This window comes from Haliaeetus leucocephalus, unplaced genomic scaffold, assembly GCF_000737465.1.
Source record: "Haliaeetus leucocephalus isolate CR32 unplaced genomic scaffold, Haliaeetus_leucocephalus-4.0 Scaffold384, whole genome shotgun sequence".
NCBI classification, from domain to species: Eukaryota; Metazoa; Chordata; class Aves; order Accipitriformes; family Accipitridae; genus Haliaeetus; species Haliaeetus leucocephalus.
The window spans coordinates 8,079,108-8,103,341 of NW_010972820.1; the positions used below are offsets into that span (position 1 = coordinate 8,079,108).

Genomic DNA, 24,234 nt, shown 5'->3' on the forward strand with positions numbered 1-24,234 from the left:
TGCTGATCATCACTTGTCGTTTAGAGGAGGTCTAGAACTGTGTGAAGCAATGCAACTTGAGTGCATCCATGATCCGTAAAAGTAGACTTTTCACACCAAATGAGATTATACAAACTTCAGTGAAGTGTTTTATATCCTAGTTCTAGTTTATTGTCTACCGTAGCATTAATTTACTATTCTCAGCTTTCAAACTAGCTGAGAAAAAACGAACAGTTAGAAATATTATCTATCTTCTTTAAGAATGAAACACAGAAAGGCTGGCCCTCTAACTGTTTCAGTGACAAAAAATATTTTCTGATCATGCTGATTTATAGTTCTTGCAGCAACCAGAAGATGAATATAAACTTTACTTCAGCTCTCAGCACAGATATTTTGCATTTTCACTGTCTGTGGTTGATCTTTTCCCGAATAGCATTGGGGACAGAGTGGGGGAATCTGATAAAATTACTAATGGGGAGATCATGCTGGTATTTTCAATTTCGTAGTTTAATTTTCAAATTGTCTGATCAATACAATCAGTTGACTTGATTCCCTCCCCACAACACCCTGAAAGCTGCTACAATATTTAATTTCACGAAGTCGCCTCTCAGAAATTTCAAAGGATACTTCTTTAGGTGCTTGACTGCCTTGCCTTGTCTATTTGCTCTTATTTTGCATGCAAGATAGAGCCAGAAGCCTTTTTTCTCATTGTGTACACGTAGTGTTAATGGATCTGCTCTGCCTGTATTGCCTCATTACTGGAAACAGCTTAAAACACAGAAGTCTTTCAGTGTATGCAAATAAGGCAGAATCATCTACCTGAGAGTTAATATTCTCTACTTTTAAGTGTATTCTAAATCTAATGTTTGTATTTAGAGCATAACATCCTGTTCTCTTTTTTTTATGGGCAAAAAGCTAAGCAGGCTCAGGCAGCTGTTTGATGTTGGCTTCAAGTGTTATTAATTTCATATTCTATTATTCTTTTCACTGTAGCACAAGTGAAGCTGATGTGGAGGCTGTCATGGATAAGTTGTTTGATGAGCTGGCTCAGAAACAAAATGATTGTACGTAAGTTAATTTCTCTTGAAAGAGAATACATTTAGAACACAATGCCCAATCTCCACTGACCAATTAATAAGTTCCATTGCTGTATATGGGTTGATGCCACACTCAAGTGGCAGTCATTGTATCAGCATTTTGTCTAATTTATGTGTTGAATCATGTGCTATTATTCATCAAGCTATGCATTTCCTATCTGTAAGAGATGAATTTTATAGTAATTATCCAGAGAAGATTGAGTCTTTGTTCATGTTCCCATAGTAACTAGACCAAGGATTCTAAAAGTGCAAGGCAGAGAGCTGAGGCTGAATAAAGCGTGTGGAACCATTGCAGACTTCACGTTTGAAGAGCTGTGTGACAGAGTGAGTACCCAGTCAAATCTAGATCAGTTAACGCTCAGACTTTTCACAGTTTAAAAAAAAAAAATGAACAAACCCCAAACACAAAAACTCAGTATTTTCACAAGTTGTACTAAATTTTTAACTTGGCAGAAAGATTTTGAATTTAACAGGAGAAAAAAAAATGAACTCCCCAAAAGAACAATAATAATTTTCTTTTTAATGATACAGTAAATTCACTCTTAAGTACATCACAGATTGTCTTCAAAAATCCTAATACAGTATGTGCCTGGGCTAACATCATTGCTAGTATGTTAGTGGTCACAACATACCAATATGTAAATAGCATTCAAATACTGTTTTTAAAATCTGGGGTTTAAGTTGATACTCAAGCAAAGGAGTAGTAATGCTGGCACCACTAGAGTAAAGCTGTTGTTGCATGCCTTAGTTGTGACTAGCTGTATAGGGGCTGTTTAGTCCCAGGCCTTCTCAAAATTTGCCAAATTTTGCTAAATACTGCCAAATTCTCTGCTAAACACGTGGGGTGTGATTCCTGGAAAGCTCTCTTTGTATATGACCTCCAGTGGGTTTGAAGACAGTCCCCCAGAAGTTGCATAGTACTTCAGTGACCTCTCTGCTCACACCTGAAGTTATTGTTAAATGATCACAACTCTAAACCGGCCTGATAGCACCTTTGATTCAGGATGCTGACCAGTCCTTTGGTTATGACATTGTTTTCACTTCCTTGTAGCTACCAAGTTGATAACTATTTGGACAGAAATTTCACTGGTTGTGTTTCACTGTAGGTTTTAGGCTTTGTTGGTTTTTAGTTTCCGACAAAACCACTTAGCCATTTGTGAGAATGGAGGTATGTCATGGGTAGAACAGCTTGCTTTTTCACTGAAAGTTTTGAGTCCTTTTCTTCATTGTGCCTGTTAACGTGTCAGGAAACTATGTTTTCAGCAAACACTTGTGAAATTCTTTAGTCCAGTAAATGCCTTATGTACTTAGATGGGACGATAAATTGCTTCTAAGGAGAAGTGCTCTGGTAGCTCACGTGGCAGTGGCCCCTACTTTGGGTCTGAAGGTTCTGATCTGGTTGAAGAATTATGTGGGGTTCAGACCCCACAGAGCTGAGGTGCTTGGTTTGTGCTCAGAACAAGTAAAGAGAATCCATATGAAATGTTAAACATCATTTAACAGTAGTGTTCTTATGCTGATCACGCAGGACTTGGGGAGTCATGCTGTCTCAATTCAGATACCTTCTGCAGATGTGTTATGATAGTCTCTAATGGAATAATCACATGCTTAAAACTAAAACAACACAGCAGACAATAAATGTTTTTCTTTAACAGCTTCCTTGGTCATCACGTAGTTTCTTTGCATATGCCTCCATTTGTTTCTACCTTTAATTGTTATATACAAGTATTTATTTTGCCATGAATTTTCCCTTCAGATCACTGATGTACCTTCATAAATAATATGTTAGTATATTGGTAAGGTGGTATCACTGTGCTCACTTCATAGATAGAGAAATATAGTCATGAACTTCAGAATTGTCCATTAAATTTGGTTGAACGGCTTAAGTTGCCTTTAATATGTTTTTTTTTTTTTTTCATGAATGTAAACCTTTATAGGGCTTCATAGCAATAGTAAAAGTTCCTATTGGTATAAGCTGCATTTAAGACCTTGCCTGCTGTGTTGCTCTGTTTGCCCACCCTGTTGCCATTAAAATCTGCTAAAAGGCAAAAGAAAAATTCAGTTGTCAAACCATGAAGCCATGTTCCTTCTTTTCATGAAATCTTTCAACTTTTTGATGGAAAAATTTGTACATGCAGTATCTCTTTTTAACAGTCAGAATGGGAAGTCATTCCCACTGATGCCACAGAAGAAGTAGGTAGGATCCAGAAGTGTGCACTGGTGGTTTGTAGCCAGAAAAACCCCCAAAGTCAGGAGACATTCAACATGACAGGAAGTATAAAGTCATTCAGAAATATTCAAGTAAGCTGGCTAATAGTGAGAGCTATTTGTGGAGGGATAAAGCAGAAATGGGTAGGAGACATAGCTACAAGGTATTTGGTACTGCTTGTGGTGCCAAATGTTAGACAAGTTGACAGGCATCATGAGTGCAACTATTAAGAAAAAGGAAACTGGAAGGCTGAGAAAGATGTAATGAAAAGGAAGATCCACAAAAGAAAATACTGGAGGGGAATTTGTTGGATTTGGCTAGAGTGAATCTGCAGGTTTCTTTGTGTAGGACATGGGGACAAAGTCCCATGGGAAGCCAGATTGTGTGAAAGGATGCGGGGTGGGGAATCTTCCTAGGCAGAGCCTGTAGCAACCAGGAAGGGGCTTAACTGACAACCCAAGCAAAGCATCCTAGGTAGATAAATGCAATTTGAAGTTGGTGTCATAGGAGTCAATTAAACTTCTGACAGAATTGAAAACAAGATTTGCAGTTGGGTTTGTATCAATGTTAAGACCTGGTGACAAGCATGATAAATGGGAAATTCTCATTAATGAGAAATTGAGAAAATGAGAAAATAATTGATATTATTGAAATCTCATGGGACAATTCATAAAACAAGAATGTGAAATCAGTGCTTACAGCCTACTTGAAGACAGTGGCTAAAAGAGCTGGAGGATGGTATGCAACATTAGACACACTGGTACCTGCCTTAAAGTTAATTAATACAAGGATCTTGAATACATATCAATCAGTCTGCTAATTAACAAACCCAAGAGGGTGGTACTCATAGGGGTCTGTTGCAAACAGAGAATGAGGTACATTGCTTCTTAAGCAGCTGGCTATAAAAAGCATATAAAGAAAAAATACCATTATATGGGAAGCTTATGCTGTAGATGAAATGCAGGAAATAGTGAAATGTAATTAGCCTGAAAATTGCAAATGATAATTTTCTAGCATAAAATGTACTGCAGCCAGTACAAGGTCGTTTGGTTTGAGCAGCTTTATGGGAACTTACAGTGATGAATTCATCTAGAAATTTGTGTTGCGTAGGGACAATCTTCTCCATAATTTTCTAACATTCAGTGTAACCAAAAGATATTTCTGAACAGTGAAATTACATATTTGAGTGTTCAGGAAAAGTAATTTTCAAAAGCAAAAGGGAAGTATGACCAAAACTAACTGGAAAGGGAAGTGTAAACAACAACAACAAAACCCAGGATGGACTTTTTGAGGAAGAAAGTAGTACAAGTATGTCCTGTGTCACTGTCAAGACAGAATCAAATAACTAGTTGCCATTCATTCTATATTATGAAGTGCAGGAAAATTAAAGAGAAACTAAAGGTTATGGGCAAATATTATGTCTGCTCAGCTGTAAGGCTTGTTGTTGTTAAGTAAAATGGGAGTTTTGATATGGTTTGTTATTATCTGAATGTTATTGGCTTATTCTTAGTTGGAGATGGGTGAACTTTTAATAATGATGTGGAAAAAGGAAAAGGTTTTGCAAAAAATGCTTTTCTAGGTGAAGCAGAGTGGAATAGTTGTTTCACTAAAGGGTAATAAAATAACTTTCAGTCTGTTAGTAGTTAGTATATGTTAAAAATAGCCTGCAAATACATTTTGAGTCATTGGAGTCCTGGAAAACTAGGCTGAGATCTCTAACTAGCTTTTTATTTTTGAGAAATGTTGGAGTGCAAGAGAAATTCCACGGCACTAGAAGAATGCTGCTATTTGCCAATACTAAAAAATAAACAAGCAAAATCTACGCAAGCATGATGACCAGTATAACTGCAGGCTGTTGGTCAGATTTTAGTCCAGAAAGGGTAATGGAGAAGCTGGTTCTGGATTCACACAGTGGATAACCAAAGAATGGTAATGAAATTAATTCCAGTCTCCCTGATTTTGTGGAAAAGGTTGAGTTTTGTAGATGCTGTTCTTACGAAGAAATTGGCATTATGCAGTGTCAAGAAAGTATTTGTTAAATGGATGGATAAGTTAACTAACTTAGAAAATGAATTATTACTGAAGGATTGTTGTTGAGTGTAGCATTTCTAATGAGTATATCTTTTATATTAAGCCCAGTACAGTAGTTATTTTCCCCAGCAGTTTTGAATATAACATAAATGCTAATACAAATTTGCTGTAAATACAAAGAGTGCTGTGTGCATGGGGGGAGGAGCAATGAAAACAAGGATGCTGTGTGCAATTTATTTCTCAGCAGAACTGAGATTTTGGGGAGGAGGGAAAGGGTTTGGGTTTTTTTGGCTTTTTTAAATCTAAGCAAACACAGAATTTTACCTCTAGAAATTTGGAACACAAGTCATACCCACAGGAGGAGGAGACTTTGTCCGAGGCACAGTGACTTGGAAATAGATTAAAGTGTTGTAATGGACAAGCAGCTCAAAAGGAGCTTTTGGTCGAGTGTTAGAGCGTTTAGACCTAATTTCATCTGGGTTGGGTAGAGTGGAAATAAATAGGAGGGTAGAAAGATTATTTTAATTTTGAAAACATCTCAGACTGATGGCAGAATGTTAGGTATGTTTTTGACATCCGAATTTAGAAAAGACATTGAAAAACTTGAAGATGCTGTTGAAAAAGCCACAAGTCATTTCAGCTGGAGAATTTATGCCCTCACATGACAGACTTAGTTCAATTTGTTCAGCTTATCAAAAAGAGGACTGGAAGATGGTTTTATAATGTACAGCTATTTCCACAGGAAAAAAACCCCAGGTATTAATGGCTCTTAAATCTAGCAGAAGAAGGTATAATGAAAACCAGAGACTACAGAGCAATTGAGATTTAAAAAAAAAAAAAAAAGCACCACCCCCATTCACACAGTTGGAACAGTGAAGGAAGTAGCAGAGCCTCCTTGTACTGTGTTCTGGGTCAAAACTGGGTGTCATTTTGGGAAGAGGTGTTTGTGTTTGAGCCAAGTACTAGTTCTTAGGCTTAGCTGTCTCTAAAATTCAGGAAATCGGAGGATCTCGTGATCTCTTCTGGTCTTAAATTGTCTGAAACTAGGGACCTGAGAAACTCAGGGTCCCCGCTGCCTGTTGGCAGCTGTTGAACAAGTTCAGCTGCCGACGGGAACGTGCCCAGTCCATCTCGAGGGGATGACCTGCACTCAGCCCCCTCGTGCTTTTGGGAGTACGCAATACTTAGCCTACTACCAGTCAGTGCAGTGACTTCAGACTGTGTTTTTCCAAGGCTTGTGGCTTCCTTGGATTTGAGTGGGGTTTCACAGGATGTGTATAAGGCATTTCCCTGATACCAAGCACCGTTTCTTCCAAATTTGACATTCCTGGTCCACAGCATGGAAGCACTACAACTTCTCACTGAGCCACTGCTAAAGGAAAGTCTAACTTGAGGAGCAAGATCTGTAACTCTCAGAAATACAGTAATTATTACTGTAATAATAATTAATACTGAAACTTTTACGAATAAATATTCATTCACACACACAGATGCATGTTCATATGAAGTCAGTTTGGGGCATCCATTCAGAATGGGAAAGTTTCAAGATGAAAACTAGTTTCCTAGTGGAAGGTGGATATCAACTCTATTCAGACTTTTGTTTACATGTTTCCTGTCCAGTAAATACAAGATAGCAATATTTTTGTGTGTGTGTGTGGAAAAAGTTTACGTTGTCAACGTCTTCTGACAGAACAACTCAAAATATAGTCTAATTTAATTTAGTTAATGCAACTTCGGTTAAACTTATTTCCTCTGTTACATTTGGTTCATAATTCCAAAAACTATTTAATTTAAGGTAGAGGGATAACCGAGTGTAATGGAGGGAATCAGTTTTTGGGGGAAGTTATTTTTGATTACACTGAATTGTTGCAGTATTATCTTGGAGTTGCAATATTATTTTCTGGAGTTTTCTGAAACTGACATATACCACTGCTCATGTGGTTCTCAATAATCATTGCAACATTAGTGGACACCATTGTACTCAAAACTTGGTGAATTGATTTCTTTGGCTATCCATAACCCTTAATGGTTCCAGAAAGAAGAATGTAAGTTTTGCAAGAGTCAATGTGTGAAAGGATGGATGCTTTTGTTATGTTGGAGAAATAGCTTATCACCCAAATGACTCTGCTTTTACATTGTTGTGACAATATGTCTTCTGGTCTGGTCTTGGGTAAGTGTTACAGTGCAGTCCAGAGGGATAAACATCCAGACCTAAAATGGCACATTTGTTGGTATAGGATTAAGGAGTTGTGTTTGAAATTGTTCAGATTATTTACTTAGTAATGTTTGTAATACAATATTCATATGAACAGCCTGTAAAACTTTTTCAAATTCAGTGATGTTTCCTTTGAAATAAAATTAAAATTCTGTTTTAAAGGGAAATATTAAAACATTTTCCACTTCGGAATCATATGATTTAATGAAATATCAGCCAATATGCAATAGATGAAAATAGCAAATCAGCAACTGGTAACTTCATACCATTTGAAACATCTCCTAGCTTTAAGTAGAATTTTCAAAATAGCTGCTTCTGTAGTTAATACTTGAGGACCTTGGGAGATAGAGTTGGTGCCTTTCTAGTATTATAGTCTTTTATTTCTTGTTTCACATGTTAGCATCAGATTTTTTCACATCAAGAATATAAGGAGTTATTTCTGTCTAAAATAATGCATCAGATATTGGTAATAACTGGCTGTCCATTATTGTTTATAAAAATAAAATACAGAGAATATATGGTATGCAATGCTGATGTGACATGCAGTTGTAGAAAGCATCTTGTTACATTATTGCGTGCATCGATTTTTAAATCATAGTTTCTCAGTTGAGGAAAATCCAAGTTTTAGCTAATTTAGTTAGTACCAAATTCATACACTTAGCTTTTTTGCTTTATTGGCTATGTGAACACGTGGAAAACAAACCAAAAAATGCTGCATGAGATGATATTGATCTATTTCAGTTGCTTCAGAGCAAAATGAGAAGCAGTTTTTCAGATCTGACACACCAGAGTTTATGTGGCAGTATGGCACATGGTAGCTTTTGTCATGGCTTGAAAGTAGTTACCTGCTCACTAGAACAGAGTCCTGTAAATGTGCTTCTCCAGTGTAATCACCTAGGAGAACTATGCTTGGTTTTTATCAAAATGTTTGTTATCATACCATCTTTTCTAAGGCCCCATAAAATGAACAAATGTAGCCGGAGGGAAGGCTGGGAGAGGCACCAAGCAGAATACCAACGTACAGTTCCTGAATTTTATTGTTAATGTTAACTTCCCCCATTCTTTGTGACCTTTAATTATTTTCTTCCTGTCAGGTTCTCCATCTATACAATGAGGGATACATTTACCAATGGAGTTAGATTGTTGCAAAACATAATTAGTTAATTTTTTCATTGAGTTACTGTGTGAATGAAAGATCGCCACGATAGTCGATTCTAAGGAGCTGGTTGTTGACAAGTAAATTCAGTTTATAAATGTCCTTGACAAATTCTAGAAGGCTTTTTGGATGGTCAGATCTGATAATTTGAACTCAACAAAGTGCTTATAAAACACTTATTTTTCCTTATCCCTTTTCTCAGCAGTTGTATGTATATCTGAAGTTCAGATGAAAATACTTTTAAAAATAAAATATACATATTAACTTGATTTTAAAATCTCAACATCATAAACTAGCAATCATGCAAATGTAAGTCTTTCTTACCCCATCAGAGTAGCTTCTTTTCTCTGTGTTTACACATAAAGGTTAGTGTTCATTATGCCTTAGAAAAATCACCCTCTGCCAGTCCTCTTTCTTCACTTCCCTTTTAAAATTTTGTTTAAAAAATGGTAATTGTGACAGTTTTGCTTGAATCTTGAGTTGGCATAAATAATTTAGATAACAGTGTACATCATATGTAATCTTCTAAGGTCCTAAGGGAGTAAGGAGATACAGTCTTCCTCCCAGCATTATCTTTTACAGTCTTCCTCTCACTTGTGCGTAGCAACTACTGCCCTCTTCTGGGAGTACTGACTTCGTAGTGTACTCAAACACATCCCAGCCTTTTCTTTACTAAGGTTGAATAACTTTGTTTTGTGAATCCTATAGTCTTTTCATTAGGTAATTAAATATACCCTTTCATCCAGCTGCCAAGTACCAATGAACATAGTGTCTTAACATGATAGGAAAGTCTATCTACAAAACTGATTTCGTGAATGGGTAAACTAAAGATGTGTTAAATGCAAAAGGGTTAATACAGAAATGCATGGAAGTTCATGAACAAGTCACCGTTACCTGGGAAAGTATATCAGCAAAGTATTGCCATATGCATATGCTATTCCTATATTCACCCTACACAACTGCTTCTGGCCACGATTAGAGGATATGGGGCTAGATGAATCCATGGGGTTTATTATTTTTAAAGTAATTTAAATAAGGTCATGTTTTCAGTTTGAGCTGGAAAACAGAGCAAGGGAATTTGGGTTACTAACCATTAGCAAACATACTACAACATAACAAAGCTAAGAAAATAGATTTAATATCTATGTTGTAAAAGGTTATCTTGCTGTGATTTTTTTTTTTCTAGAAGTTGTTTAACATTTCTGTAATTGGCAAAATACAGTATTTGTGTAGATTAATACAACAAAGAATTGGCAAAAATTTTCTGTTAGGTTGTTGTTCCATTGCAATAGGTGCACTGTACCGACCAGGAGGAAGATGTGTTTCCTAACTTGCATAGCTTGCACTTCAGAATGAAAGATGTAACTAAGCTTTAAAAAAAAAAAAGAAAAGAAAAAAGTCACCATTTTCAAAGGCAACAAGTGATTTAGGAATGCAAGTGTCTGTCAGTTGAATGTCTTCCCCTACACGATGACACAACTCAGCTGCATATGCAGTTTAATGATACTGAATCATTTTGAGGGAATTACCTTCATTAAAAACTGCTAAATGTAACCACTGTGTAATTTGGTGTCACCTTTAGGATTGTAGGATCGTCAGGTGTAGTTGTAAATAAACATACCATGGAGTTGTTCAGAAGTGAGCACTATTTTCATTAACTTTTTAGAATCATAGTTTTCTTTAGTTTGATTTTGATCTTAGTTTTATTCCCAGCAGGAGATTAGCTTTTGCAGCTTAAGCTCTGGACTGAAAGTCTATCTTTTCTTAAAGCAAATGTAGCTAATGATTTAATCAGTTTCTACACCCCCCCCAAAAAAAGTTGCCTTACCTAACTCACGCATATGTTTTATAAAATACACTTGAAGAAACTTATTTCAGTTAGACATATTGTAATGATGTAGTATTGTTCGTCAAACCTCCTTTCTGTTTCATACCTCATTATATGTGTATCAGGGTTTAATTTTAGAAAGCACTCCCTTCAGTGAAAGCTGCATAAACCTTGAGGTTTTAGATCCTACACTTTATAGACCAGGGAATACATAAAACCAAGATTTTTGAAGCCGATTGTGCTTTTAAGTGTTTGCCTTTTTAATTCTTTTTTTTCCCTTAAATACCCGAATGTACTTTTTTTTTTTAAAGCTGCTTTGACCATGGTTTTGAAATCTTAAAAGTAAGTGCCAATATTTAAATAGACCTATAAATAAAATGACCTATAAACCTAATTCCCACAGTTTTTAGGTTCTTTTGAAAACTTAAAAAATCACAAGATCACTTGAATTGTGATCTAGTAGCTTATTTAAGGGGAACTTACGTGTTATTTTGGTGTATATACACTTCTTTCTTAGGGCCTTTTGTGTTTTACCTACTTATACCTGTTGAAATTGTTTGTAGGCTTGTTTGCTTACTGTACAAAGCAAAAGAAACCTTTTTTTTTTTTTAAGCCTTAACTATTTTTGGAGATCTTTTTGTTGACAAATGCCATACTTCGGAGTTGCAACTGGAAATTTGGCAGTGAGGGCTCTGGGAGCAGAAATATGGCTTTTGCAGTTCCTCCAGTCTGTAGCCAGCTTTGACCAGCTGATAGGTCTTTGAGGCATCTCACTTCTTGTAGGTTCAGTGTGGATCTCTGCTGCTATTTAGTAGATAAGCTCTTCTAAGGCAGGAGTGATTGTGCTGAATGATGAATAAACATAGGAGCGTGCTCTAGTGAGACTGACATTTCAACTCAGTTGGGATAAAAGAGGGAAATGGGCAAGTATCAATGACTAGAGCAGTATTCATCTGTGTGCAAGAAAATGAACTTAAGCAGAGCAGGTGCAGAAAAGGTGTGCTTGGGAGAGTCTAGGCTAGAATGGCATGCATGTTCTCCCCACGGGGCGGGGGGGTGGAGTGAGAACCTTATCCACATCAGCCACCCCAAGTAAAGACTAAGAATGGAAAAGCACTATTTCATTCAGTAGATAAAACTGTCATACATGAATATAGAATTCTTTATTAATTAAAAAAAAAAAGCTGGAAGTTACAACCTTCTTAATCTGCAGAAGAGCAAAGGTCTGAAACAACTTTCCACTATGAGAAATGTGACTAAAAAACTTCTGCTGTAAGATCAAGCAAAATCAGTTCTTACCAGGATTCTGTGATGAGATAACCTGAGATAGCAGGGGGCTGTACTTGAACCCAAAAATACCTTCTACCCCACGGTTTATAGATCTCAGATTCCTGCTCTACTGATCCATGTGGGTGTCAAAGCTGGAAAACCACTTACATGAAGGATGGGCAGTAGGTATAAGATAAGGTGTTATCAACACCTAAATGCAGTTAGAAAATTCCAGAATGACTGTTGCTTGTGTTACCTGAGTTTGTCCCTCCTTCTGCATAGGCACTACAGTAACAATCATTGCTATGTGATATTGTAATTACGTGATCACATACAGCTGAATGCTGCCTTGAATAATTGGCTTCTGTCATAGTCTGCCCCAGAGTTAGTGTGTGATACTACTCTTGTTTAAAAAAAACAACCAACAACCAACAAAACCAAACACCCCACCCCCCTAAAAAAAACAAAACAGAAAAACATGACCAAACCCCCACCTTTTTGCTGTTGGCAATTGTAATCTTAATTTTCTGGACATTCTTCTTGAGGTGCCGAGTCCTAGACTGCCATAGTCATGGCTCTAACTGAATTCAGTGGGTGGTATACTTTGAATTGGTAGTGTTCCATGAAACCTGAAAAAATCAACTTTCAGAGGTCCATAACCTGACATCAAGAGCTCACATATGCTTTTAATTTCTCTGTCTTCTGTTTGTAAAATGGAGATAGTATCACTTTCTTGACTCACAGCTGTAGTTGTAGAGATAAATTCATTACTGCAGGTTGAAGTACCTAGCTGTTGTGGTAACAAAAGCCAAACCAGAAATGCATAATTCTTCTTCCAGGCAAGCATTTGAAAAGTTGGTAAAGAATGAGATCTTGTGGCACACCAGAAGTGAGGACAAAACACATGTTGTTAAGTGTGTGTTATATGAGAACCGCTGTTCTGCGTACTGGTAGGGCAAGGATCCTGGGAGAGGGAGAAGCATCAGTTAATATAAGTCAAGACTATAGCATATATCCAAGAGATAAAGATTAATGGTGCACAGGCAACTGCTCTCTAACATCTGTATCTGACTTTTCAGCTTTAATAATGTTTTCAAAATGTAGCTTTCATTTGTACAATTACTGCTGGAAACATCATTGGTCTGTTTATTTTTGGTGTCATCCTGCTTAGTAACTAAAACACACATTAAGGACTATTTTAAAAGAAAGAATAATGAATCAATTAGTGAATATTTTAACAAACAAGTTGTATAGCCTCACGTCAAGTAGTGTTCAAACAAGTTAAAATAATTATTTTAAAGTTGCAGGCCAACTCATAGTGCTTAGTTAGGAAGCTCCAAAACAAAACTGCATGTTATTTTAATCTTTCCTTATTATGCCCTCTGATATGATCTTTAATTACACAATGAAATGCCTTTTCTTTCCCACCAGAAACCTTCAATAAAACTTGATAAGAAATTGCCGCCTTAATTAAATCCTCAGTTTATTAATAATGCTTCAAATGAACTTCTCATCTTTGCCTGTAACTTACAGAACTTTCCAATAGATTTGCACTGCCATCAGTGTCTTTAAATTTTTTTAACCAAGTTAGCCGTGCCCTAACTATCTTAGTTTTTATTTAAAATTCAGCATGCAGCTGCATCACAGATCATGCCTTAGGTTTTTCTGTTCCTTTCTTGAATTAAGATCTTGAAATGCTACCTCAGTGCTCTATTTTATTAGCCCTTCTAGTGATAGAGTGTGGCTCCTTTGGAAACAACAGGAAGAGCTCTGTAAGTTTTTGTTACTGCTTCATGTCTAAGTTGTAAATATCATCTAGTCTTAAACTGTATTTTGGTTTTGGAAGTGTTAGAGTGTGTGCACTGAATTATGGTTATTGTCAATCACAACTCTTCAGGATGTTGCTGGAATTGGCCCTGGAATATCTTCCACCATCAACAAAAATAAATTTTCTCTTGAGATGAAATATCTTTTTCTAACATAAGCGTTCTGTAGTCTTCAGACAGTCTCTAAAAGATGAGCTGCTTTGCCATTGATGAGCCGACAAAGAAAAAGGATGCTTTATACTTTAATTAAATGGAATATATAATAGAAACAGGAGACAACTAACTCTTAAAACAGTCCACAGAGAGGTCCAAATAATAAACATCCTACTTGAACTGAGATGATGATAGCTGAAAATGCATTAAGGAGACAGAGAAACAAAAACAAATGAAGGTGAGAACTCAGTGAAGCAGGCTGAAGTGGAGTAAACACTTTGTCAGGACAGTAGCCCATGTTAGTGCTAATGGGTTTTGCATTAGTATGATGGCTATAAAATACTGACTCCTGGCATCAGAGTTAATGACAAAAATCTACAACAATTTTACCTTATATATACATGCAGGAACAATAATACCATAAGAAAGATTCTTATCTGTTAATTTTTTTTTTTATAATATTGCAGCATGTGAAAGAACTGGTAATAAATGGTAAGTGACAATTGTTAGGTAAATGTGTTACGGTTCTGAAGTTGAGTTTTGATTGGTAACTAATGAAACAAAAAAGATCAGATGGTACCAGAAACACGCACCAAATCAAGTTGTTATTTTTAGAATGTTGTTCAGAGGACCAGATTAATCAGGCTAAACTTTTAATAAGAGGATTACATATATCTGTATCAATATTAGGAAGATTTGTAGCTTCATTTGCAATTTCAGAGGACGTAATACCTTCATGTGTGCTACTGACTAAAATGAAACACTTTCTGTGACTGGTTGAGGTTCATAAAATAAATTTCAGCCCTGGTGGGTTATACAGAGGACAATGCTAAGTGTCTAAAATCACTTGCCACTAGCCTTGTTACCTAGTCCAAGCCTGTATTGCTGGCAGTCAGGATCCAGCCAATGCTTGATGCACAGTGAGGAAAAAGGGCCTGTAGGCAATACTGTAAAGGTGAGGGCAGGGCTGTTGGCTGCTGAAACAGCAGAAATCTGCTCCTCAGTGGAGCTTCTGTATATGGACTGTACAGCCAGAATCTCCAGCAGTGGTGTGATCTGGCCTTGAGGACATTTTCCCTGACTCTTTCCTCTGCGGCACAGAGTTGGTTCGTGGGTGCTTGTGCCAGCCTCACGCTAGTTTTGCGAGGGCAGCAGGCCGGTGAGAATGTGACTTGAAGCTGTCAGCGTGCCCCTGCATCATGGTCTCCTGCATTTGGAGCGTCTTGTGTGTAGCTGGTGAGTTAGAAAAGTTGAAGCAATTGGAGGCAGCGTGGAAATTGGGCCAATACCAAGGTTAGAGGAATACAAAAAGGGCTTTAAGCTGTCCCCAGAGCATTTGCAAATTTGCTGGTGGTTTCTTCTTTTTACAGTAAGTGGAGTAAGGCAGAAGAAAATTAAGGACTTGTTCAAGATGAGAGTAAGTCATGTTGAGAACAAGATTAAAAGCTTTGTCTTCATCTCCAGGGTTATGTCTTTCTAAACTCTAAGAGGAGAGAGTTTGAGAACACCTCTATGTAAAGAACTACAGCTGATGCCAGCTGAGTCATATATAACAACAGACTGGCTGACTTGGAGTTTCAGTTGTGTCTCACCAGACTTGAGTCTTGGCAGGGAGGTACAAACTTACTCTATTAAAATACTCATGGCTGCTAGGCTCAGATCCTTCTGATTGTAAGATTTTGGAGTCTCCAAAGGCACATTTCCGCCAACATTTACAGAATATTATCACTTAGTGCTGGCGTAGGTGTTTCAGAAAATCTTGTTAAACAGCTTGAAATGATCGGCCTTTTATGTCCTTAATTAGAGGAATTTTTGAATTGCCTGCTTTTTGCACTGCTGAAGTAGACTGAATTCTTGTTTGGCTGTGATAAAGATGCATATTGTAACCCTCTATGAACTGTGGGTTTATGTCTGTATAAAAAGCAAAAGAAGTATTCCATCTTCCATTTTTCCTATTTGAAATGCATTAGCCTTATTTTTGTCTTCCACCTGTTTCCTCCCTCCAACTCCACAGGTTTTTAATTTTCATGTTTGGATATCCACCAAGGTGCCCACCAGGTTCTTAGATGTATAGCTCAGCAGTTGGGCACTTCAGTTTGTGGATTTTGCAAAAGTTTGAAGCCTTTAATTTTTATTTATTTATTTACTTTAGGAATCGGCTTTTAGTATTTGATATTTTGTATTTGAAATGGGGAGGATGTATTCATATGGTTTTGGTGAGAAAGTGTCATATTGGGGCAAGACAGAATAGAATTAATTCCTCAGGGTTTTGGGCTTCAGCAGAAGAGTGCTTGGGCTCTTCATGTGATAAAAGAATGAACCTGAATAGCAGTGATGTCTGTGATTTCTTATCTAAAGAGAGACATGAGGAATTATTTCCTTCCTCACGTGCAGTTAGGTCACTGCTGTTGTCCCTCTCAGGTACTCAGTACATGGGCATACTTGATCTCCTCTGTACCTAACGATACTTCAGTCTGAAGTATGGAATAAAAACTACCATTACCTAAACTGTTTGCTTACCACCAATCTTAAAATCTCCATCTGTGTTATTTTTTAGTGCTTCCACTCTTTTCTTTTGCACTTGATATGATTGTTGTCCAGCCAACAATCACTTGCATCTGATGGTGAGATATGCGGTGGGCTATCTCTGTGATGTTTCCATCCAGCAGTTCCTTTCACTTTCTTGAACTTTCTCATGCTTTATTTCATCAAAACATTTTGAGTTCAGCTGCTCTCTGTCCAGATGAGATTTCTTTTTTTTTTTTTTCCAGAGGTGATGCATGAAGCTGTTGCTGGTAGCCCTCATGGTGATTAGTTTCTTGCTTTCTGGTTAAGAAGTCCATAGGCTTGGTCTACAGCAAATTTGTCTAGCAATTTCAGTTAGAGAAAATATTTTTTATTTACTGCTTTTAAGATATTAGCAGTATTGCAGTGCTTTATAACCATATTATACTGTTGGTACACCACATTTCATTAGCTGGGAAGGGAGTTGTGAGATTATCATGCAAAATACTGCTGATCTTCCTCTGTGGAGTAGTTGCATCCAAGATACTGAAGTACTTGCACAAGTAAAACTAATGGGACAAGTTTCAGGAGTATGAAGTTTTTCTCCTAACTACTATGACTTAATAGCCCAAGATAAAGTACTGCCTGCAGTACTGATAGGGTATATCTTGCAGAAAAGATTATCTTCCATGTAATGAAAAAGTAATTTTAAATTAATGTATTTGATTGTATACTTGAATGAGCTACTACTATTTGTGCATATCTTCTGTTGATGGTTTAGATACACAAATAGAAACTAATAAGTTCTTATTAAAGATTTTTATTTCATCATTACAGATGAAACCGCGAGCAAAGGAACTGCTACAAAACTGTATTTTTGTTGTTTCCTGTTGCTTTCAGTACTTAGAATGTAAGATTTTTATTCAGTCTGGGTTAGTCTTGGGTGAACAAAATGCAGGTCTACTTATAATTTAGTAACTAGCCTATGCATTTGCGTTTAAAAATCTTGCTGCTGGAAAGCATCCTAATAGCTGTTCAAATTATTTATGCTTTAGGTTGACTTCATAGCTTAACCATGTTTTTTTTCTTTTCTTCTATGGATTATGGTTTATAGTGATTTATTTTGTTTGAAGTTGTCAGAACATAACATTGTCAGGATGTAGAAGAGCCACATTTTTAGCTATCGAACACTGTTCAGGTAAAGGCGACATTACGAATGAGCACCCATATATATCTATGCTAGTAAGGGCAAACAAGTGCTCCTGAAGCAAGATATGGAGAAACAAAAATAAGAATATGATCAGAACTTTACACCCTCTTTTCTGTAATTGTAGTATTTCAAGATACAGTATTTATGTATCATTCTATCATGGGTTTCCATTTCTTATGGTTTGTTTCATTTCAGCCTCTTGGGGCCAGTGACTATTTGGAGATATCAAAGCATTTTGACACAGTCTTTGTTCGTGACATACCACTTCTTACAATGGCAAAGAGGACACAGGCTCGTCGTTTCATTACTCTTATTGATACTTTTTATGAGCATAAGGTGAGAACCAAGCCTTTCCTATATGTATAGGTATAATACTAAGAGCCCTAAACCTTGACTGTTATAATTGGTTTGAAGTAAGACTTTCTGTAGTAATGATTTGGAAATCATAAGCAGAATGAACTAGCACTGCAAAGAAACATCATTCCAGCTTCACAAAAAAGGCCCCATTGCAATAAAGGCAAATAAGCAGGTATTTTTTTGATTTCTGTGAGTATTAAACATGACCATAAATATAAGCCTGAGCTCATTTGCCTTTCTTCAATGGGGATGTTATTTCTTTCCTAACCCAGGAAAACCACAGAAGCCATGTCATCATTTTAATAATGAAAGATCGTGCTGCCAACTGTGCTGGAGTAAATTTAAATTTTTTAAATTTTAATCTGTATGGGCAGTTGGTTGGGAATCAGTGCCTTCCTGAACAGGGTACAGAGGAGTTAATAGCATAGTTACATTATTAAATTTAAAGGAAACAGTCACTGTAGGCTTTACATTAGGTTGCAGAACTGCTAATGGAATAGTAATGATAAATGCAGCACTTCATGTGGATTTACAGAGGTTTCAATCATAGAAGCAAAATCAGTGCTACTAAAACAAAGAGAAGTTCATGTTTAAGATGATTTCTTAAAAGTAATACAAGATATGAAACCCTATCTTATGTGTGATTACATATGCGCACACTTAAATATTTATGCAATCAGGAAATATCGATTGAGGGGTTTTTTTTTTTTCAAGAATGTCCTGGCAAGATGATCAGAAAGGCCCCGATTCAGCAAGGTATTGAACTAACTAAGTGTATGAGTAGTCTCATTCAAGTCAGCCAGATTCTTTGTGCTTTATGATTTGGAAATGGATGGTTTCTAAGAGGATATGCTAATATTTATAAACTAATAATAGTGTGTTAGAAATGGGGAGAGTGGTAGTCTGCTCTATCAATGTGCTGTCATTAAGAATTGCAAGCAAACAGCTGCTTTGTACTACTTCCTCCATAGGAATAACACAAGTGTAAAACTCCTGTCACAAGTAGTTGCTTGGAAAAACTACCTGAGAAGGCGTATTTGTGGAGACCTGTCCACAATGCAAGCATTTTGCCTGCATGCTCTCAACCAGTGTCTCTTTTTGTAATAATATTTCAGTCTGTGTTCATTGCAGACCCCCAGAGATACTGTATCTCACTGCACATTGTATCTCCTCCCAGCAGGCATGAAAACAGCATCGTTACTGTTATTAGCAAATAATGTGCACTTGAGTAGCATAGGTGAAAGCAAGAGTGGTTCCACTGAGCCTTCTGGAAAATTTGGCATTTAAGCATTCCTTAGATGAAAATACGTGTGTAGTGCACTTGCCTACTGAGAGGAGTCTAACTATGGGGGGAAAGGAAGCATTGGTTACTAATACTTTATAGCTGTTATTTTAGAAAGTAAACTTGATTGTGAATTCATTGCCTGTGTAGCGGATATTTTGAGTATTTAACAGCACAGTTATGCAATTTCCTGAGTAAAAGTTACATGAGTTGTTATTTAGAAGAAGATCCTGTAAGGTTAATATTCCAAATGACTAAGGTAAATTTGTAACAGCAGTGCTAATAAGAGAAAGGGAAAATGACCTGAGAAAAAACCCAAGGTCGTAATTTGAACTTTGCTTTTCATCAAACATGGATTTTATCGCTTTTCTGTAAAGCCCAAGTGATGATATTGTTGCCTGTTTTCCTTCTCTCAGGTGCGTATTATTTGTTCTGCAGTGACTCCGCTCCAAAGCTTGTTCCTGGTAGAACATGACAATGGTGAGCTAGAGGACAACAGAGTGTTGATGGATGATTTGGACTTGTGCCAGGTACATGATATTAACATCGTCTCCCTTTTGTAACAAAATTGGTTTTGGTCTCATAATTACAGCAGCATTTTAGGAAGAGGAATCAAGTAAACATTTAACTAGCGATTTGCTGCTTTTTCTGCCGTGTATCTGTCGCTTTCATAATTGCATGTTATGTTATTTATTCATAGTCAAAGAAAATGTCACAATATATAGAACCATTTTGTGTAAGTTTTAGGGTCATTTTGATTGTTAATCATTATATCTGTTCAATCATGTATGAAAATACTGATTTAAGTTTAGCTCCTACATTTAAAATACAGAAATAAAAGATGGTCTGTTCCACCACTTCCTAGACTATATAGGACTGCCTCACAAACAGTACTATTTTGCATGTTGCTTATTCTGTTTTTCCTTTTCCCTATAACCTAGTTATTGTTAGTGAATTTTTAAATGGTTTGTGTAAATCAGTATACAATTAATCAACAGAAAAGTGAAAACAGATGGTTAAGGTGTTGTCATGTTGTTTTAAACCCAAATTATTGTTTTCCTATGTTCCTTCAGAGGATTACCTAATAATAGGTGGTTTTCTTTAAATTTTGGATGTTACTTTCATTTTTTTGGTGCCATGCTGCTTTCATGTATTGTCAAAGCCTGTAAAGCACTCATCCTTAGGAGTTAGATAGGATGCACTTCAGTACAGCTCTGTCTCTGACAGTTCTGCGGTACTGTTTTTGTGTATTAATGTAGGATTCTGCCAAAGGACTCTCCATGTTTACAGGAGAAGAGGAAATCTTTGCCTTTCAGCGTACTGTCTCACGGCTTACAGAAATGCAAACTGAACAGTACTGGAAAGATGGGGACAGAAGCAAAAAAATGTTATAATTGAAAGTTTAATAAAATCACCAAGAAGTAAAACTACAGAATTTGAAAGCTTTTTAGCACAACTGAAATAATAATTGCACTTTATCATTTGGACTGTGTTTTCTTTCATCAGTTGTTTTTTGTGCTTAACACATGAGGACTCAGGATTTTTTTTTCTGTACCACCAGTGTGTGGACATGTGAAATTTTGCCTTCGTTTTCTCTTCTGTAAAATATAACTTTGATGTTCAGGAAGTTTAATGGGATTAGAATTTTTCTGGAGAATTGGTCTAGAGACAAAGTTAATGGGCTGTGCGGGGTTCACAGTAGATTTATAATGTCATGTGAAGAGGGCACTTTGTGGTTTATGCACTGCTTCTGACATGTACAATGCGTTTTGGACAAAAGAAAAATCAAATGCTTTCTTTATGAAACTCCTGATATGATATTGTATAGTTCCCTGCTAGAATCCTGGAGATCCTCTGTAGTGTATTCTAGGGGGTTTTTTTCTCATTTTCTGTGTGTAGCCATCTGTTGACTTCCAGGCTCTTAAGAGTTTCTTGTAATCAGACTTGCTCAGTCTGGTTCATTGAAAACTAATGGATTGAACCAAGAGAGAACCCTGAGGAGGAGCTTGAAGGTACTTGAAACTGCACAGGATAAAGATCTAAGTAATCACGGATGGGAAAAGAAACTATGGTAAGACAGGGTATACTGTAACATAGAAGTGCAAGTTAATACTCTTCCTAAGTTTTGCAGTTCTTGCAAGCCTGGATATGCTGCCTCTACACCAGTGACGTACCTCTACCCTGAATTTTCTCAGGCTTCATCTATACCAAACCTTCCATTGCTGCTAGTACACCTGCCCTGATCTGGGGACAGTAGTACACAGTACTACTGAGGCAATTCATTGTGCTACAATAGGAATGTGTTTCATGGAAACAATGGGATATTAACTGATACCTCAAAACACATCACCTATCCTTGTGTTTGTAGTTGGAAACTTTCTTTTAGTTAAAAATGCAATTGTGTCATTCTCGGTTTTAATCTAACTGAAACAAAATATGGTATTGCAGATACTGGCTTATAGTGTATTTTTATAAGAAGTCATTTTAAGACCATATTTAGAAACCCTGAATAGGCAAAACCATTATGCAGATGGACTGAAAAGTTTGCCTTAATTTCTTAAGGAGAAGATATATAACACACTGTCCCCAAATTTGAGTTTTCTTGGATTTTGCAACATGACCTTTTTCTTGTACTGTATCTGTTATCAAAAATAATTCTTCTCTGCCTTTGTTAAGCCTGATTAAATTGTTTCACTTGTAGCCCCCATCACAATTACAGAAAGCTTTTAAAAGAGAGTTTTGTGTGGCAGGGAGGACTGGAGAGGTCCTGTGCACTTGCATTTGTTATGGTAATACAGATGCTTTGGAGCCATGTGCTGAAGTGTGGTTTTCTGTTCCGATCACTTCTGTTTGTCCTGGAAGTTACTTATACTGGCTATACCTGTTCTTCAGAGAATTTTTAAAAGCCTCTATTTGTAGTTTACAACTTACGCAACTATGTTTTCATTCCCATAAGGGTGACTACCATGGAGAATTTTAATGCATATTTATGAAAACCCCAGTCAGAATACATTGCTTATACTTAAGAATATCCGAATAATTGATGTATATTTTCAGAGATTTGTATTAGGTTTCTCAACAGAGGAACTATTGAGATTAATGCATGTGTGTCTGTATGTACACACACATATGTATATTTAATTTATACATATCTATATTTATATAGATAAAACTAATATATGTAACTTAAATGTGTGTGGTTCTATATTTATACATGGCAATCTATACTCATCAGCCTGGGGCCTGTGCTGATAACTCTCTGAAGCTTCAGCCTTGACTTTTTTTCTAGCAGCATTCAAATGCCTCCTGAACCAGAATGTAATGTGGGAAAATGGGAGGTGGTGGTAGATACCCTAAAGCACCTTGCATCTGGATATTTGTTTGCATTCTTTTAAAAACCGTTTATATGTTTAGCCTGTATGTCCTCTGTCATGCGGTACAGGGAAAATGCATAATCTTGCAGAACACAGGTGAGATGTCTGGGACATGTGAGAGAGGAGGTCCTGGCAAGTTTTGCATTCCCATGGAGACTGTCTGGGGCCAGGGAAGTGAAGTGTTTCTCCACAGTCCATGTGAGCGATGACCGATCTCCTTTAACCAGGGGATCCCTGGAGCCCGCTGGGCAGATGGTTGTGTTCAAACTGCAGCTTTGCCTATTGGTATTTGAGGCTCTTCTGCAATATGAGCACCCATTGCAAACTTGGATACTCCAGGTTTGTGGAAGCTCCTAAATGCAGTGGGACTGATGTATCGTTGAAAGCCTCCGAGGATGTAGGTGAGCTCTGTGAAACCACAGGAGGGAAGTTCCCAAAAGCTTCCAGAGCCAGCGCTGCTTCCAGGGCATATCGCTAAAGCCATAGTGCAGTTTTTCCTTGGCTAGCAAGGAAGCTGTCTGTTGGGAGTCATTGGTAGGCGCCAGCTGTAATCAAGGAGAAGAAATGGGGTGTATTCCAGAAGTGTTTTGGGGCTGAAAACAAGAAAAGCTGCTTGAATCATTGTGCAGTATTTGCGGTTGCACTGCAGAGTGTGGATTGCCACAAAGAGAGATTGATGGGACCAATTTGTCAGCCACCCCAGATGCCAGGGCAGACATCACCGCAGTAACCACAGAAGAAGCATATTTATGTCCGTCTACTTCCCTGAAGAAAGTGAGGCCCTATATGCTTATTCTACAATGCTGCTAATGATTCTGTAGCATGCATAAAGTCTCTTTCCAGTAGTGAATTTGGGGGGGCTGCTTCTGAGGTCAGACAACTTCCAGGCAACTGGTGCTGGCCAGAATCTGTCACTGGGGCACGATGGACAGCACTGGGTATGTCCTGCCCCAGGGCACTGGGTCACCTATGCTCCCAGCAGTCCTGTCCCCTACTGCCTGGCTTGCTTCTCACTGCTGTGAGACAGCAGTGGTCTGTGACTTTTTATTCCCACACTCAGATGTTGTATTTGCCAAAATGTGAACTGTGAGCTGCCTGTGAATACATTATGCACACTCCTTAATGGCCTTAAAATTGCTGGACTTATGCTGGATGCTTCTATCCCAAGTTGAAGTATTGGCTCTTTAGGTTTTTCTTAACGTGCAAATTCATGTCATCTCAGATCTGCAACAAGTCTTTATTTCCCTTTTAGTCATTCAGCAAACGTTATTGTCAAATTATTTTTAAGGGTCTTTTCGAGTAACCTTACTGATGTAGTATGATATTTTGCTGTCACAGGAAGTAAAATCCTTGTGATTATGGACCATGTGAAACATTTCATGTTGGTTTATAAAGGCCACATCCTGGCTGAGAATCTCTGAGCTAACTTGTTTCAAATACTTGATTGACGAAGGAATGTTCCCAATGCCCAAAAATTCTATCCATATAGACATTTTATCTTTAAAGCTGTGTTTTCATTTTGCATTCTTGTGCAGTAGCACTTACTTGGCTTTTTTTTTTTTTTTTAATAAATAGTGCAGTTGTTTTTCAAAGTTACTGGTTTTCAGTATTTACCTTTGCACAGATCGAGGGAACAATTGCAGTGTTTTGGGTATAATGAGACAGCCTTCCAAAGGTCTTTGGAGGAATTGAAGGTGCACTTACTGCTGTTGTTGCTTTTTGATCTAAAAAGGAAAACTATTA

At 37.2% G+C, this 24,234-nt stretch overlaps 1 protein-coding gene across 1 annotated transcript in view; it reads left to right on the forward strand.

The window, feature by feature from the left end:
* LACE1 (lactation elevated 1) overlaps positions 1–22,213 on the forward strand; it is a 68,520-nt gene extending 46,307 nt beyond the window's left edge. Inside the window, exons 9-13 of the mRNA XM_010573452.1 lie at positions 973–1,043; positions 1,300–1,400; positions 17,674–17,814; positions 19,534–19,647; positions 20,377–22,213. Of these exons, the coding sequence (XP_010571754.1) occupies positions 973–1,043; positions 1,300–1,400; positions 17,674–17,814; positions 19,534–19,647; positions 20,377–20,511 (562 nt within the window). The 3' untranslated portion in view covers positions 20,512–22,213. The remainder of the gene's footprint in view (positions 1–972; positions 1,044–1,299; positions 1,401–17,673; positions 17,815–19,533; positions 19,648–20,376) is intronic.
* Positions 22,214–24,234: the final 2,021 nt, after the last annotated feature.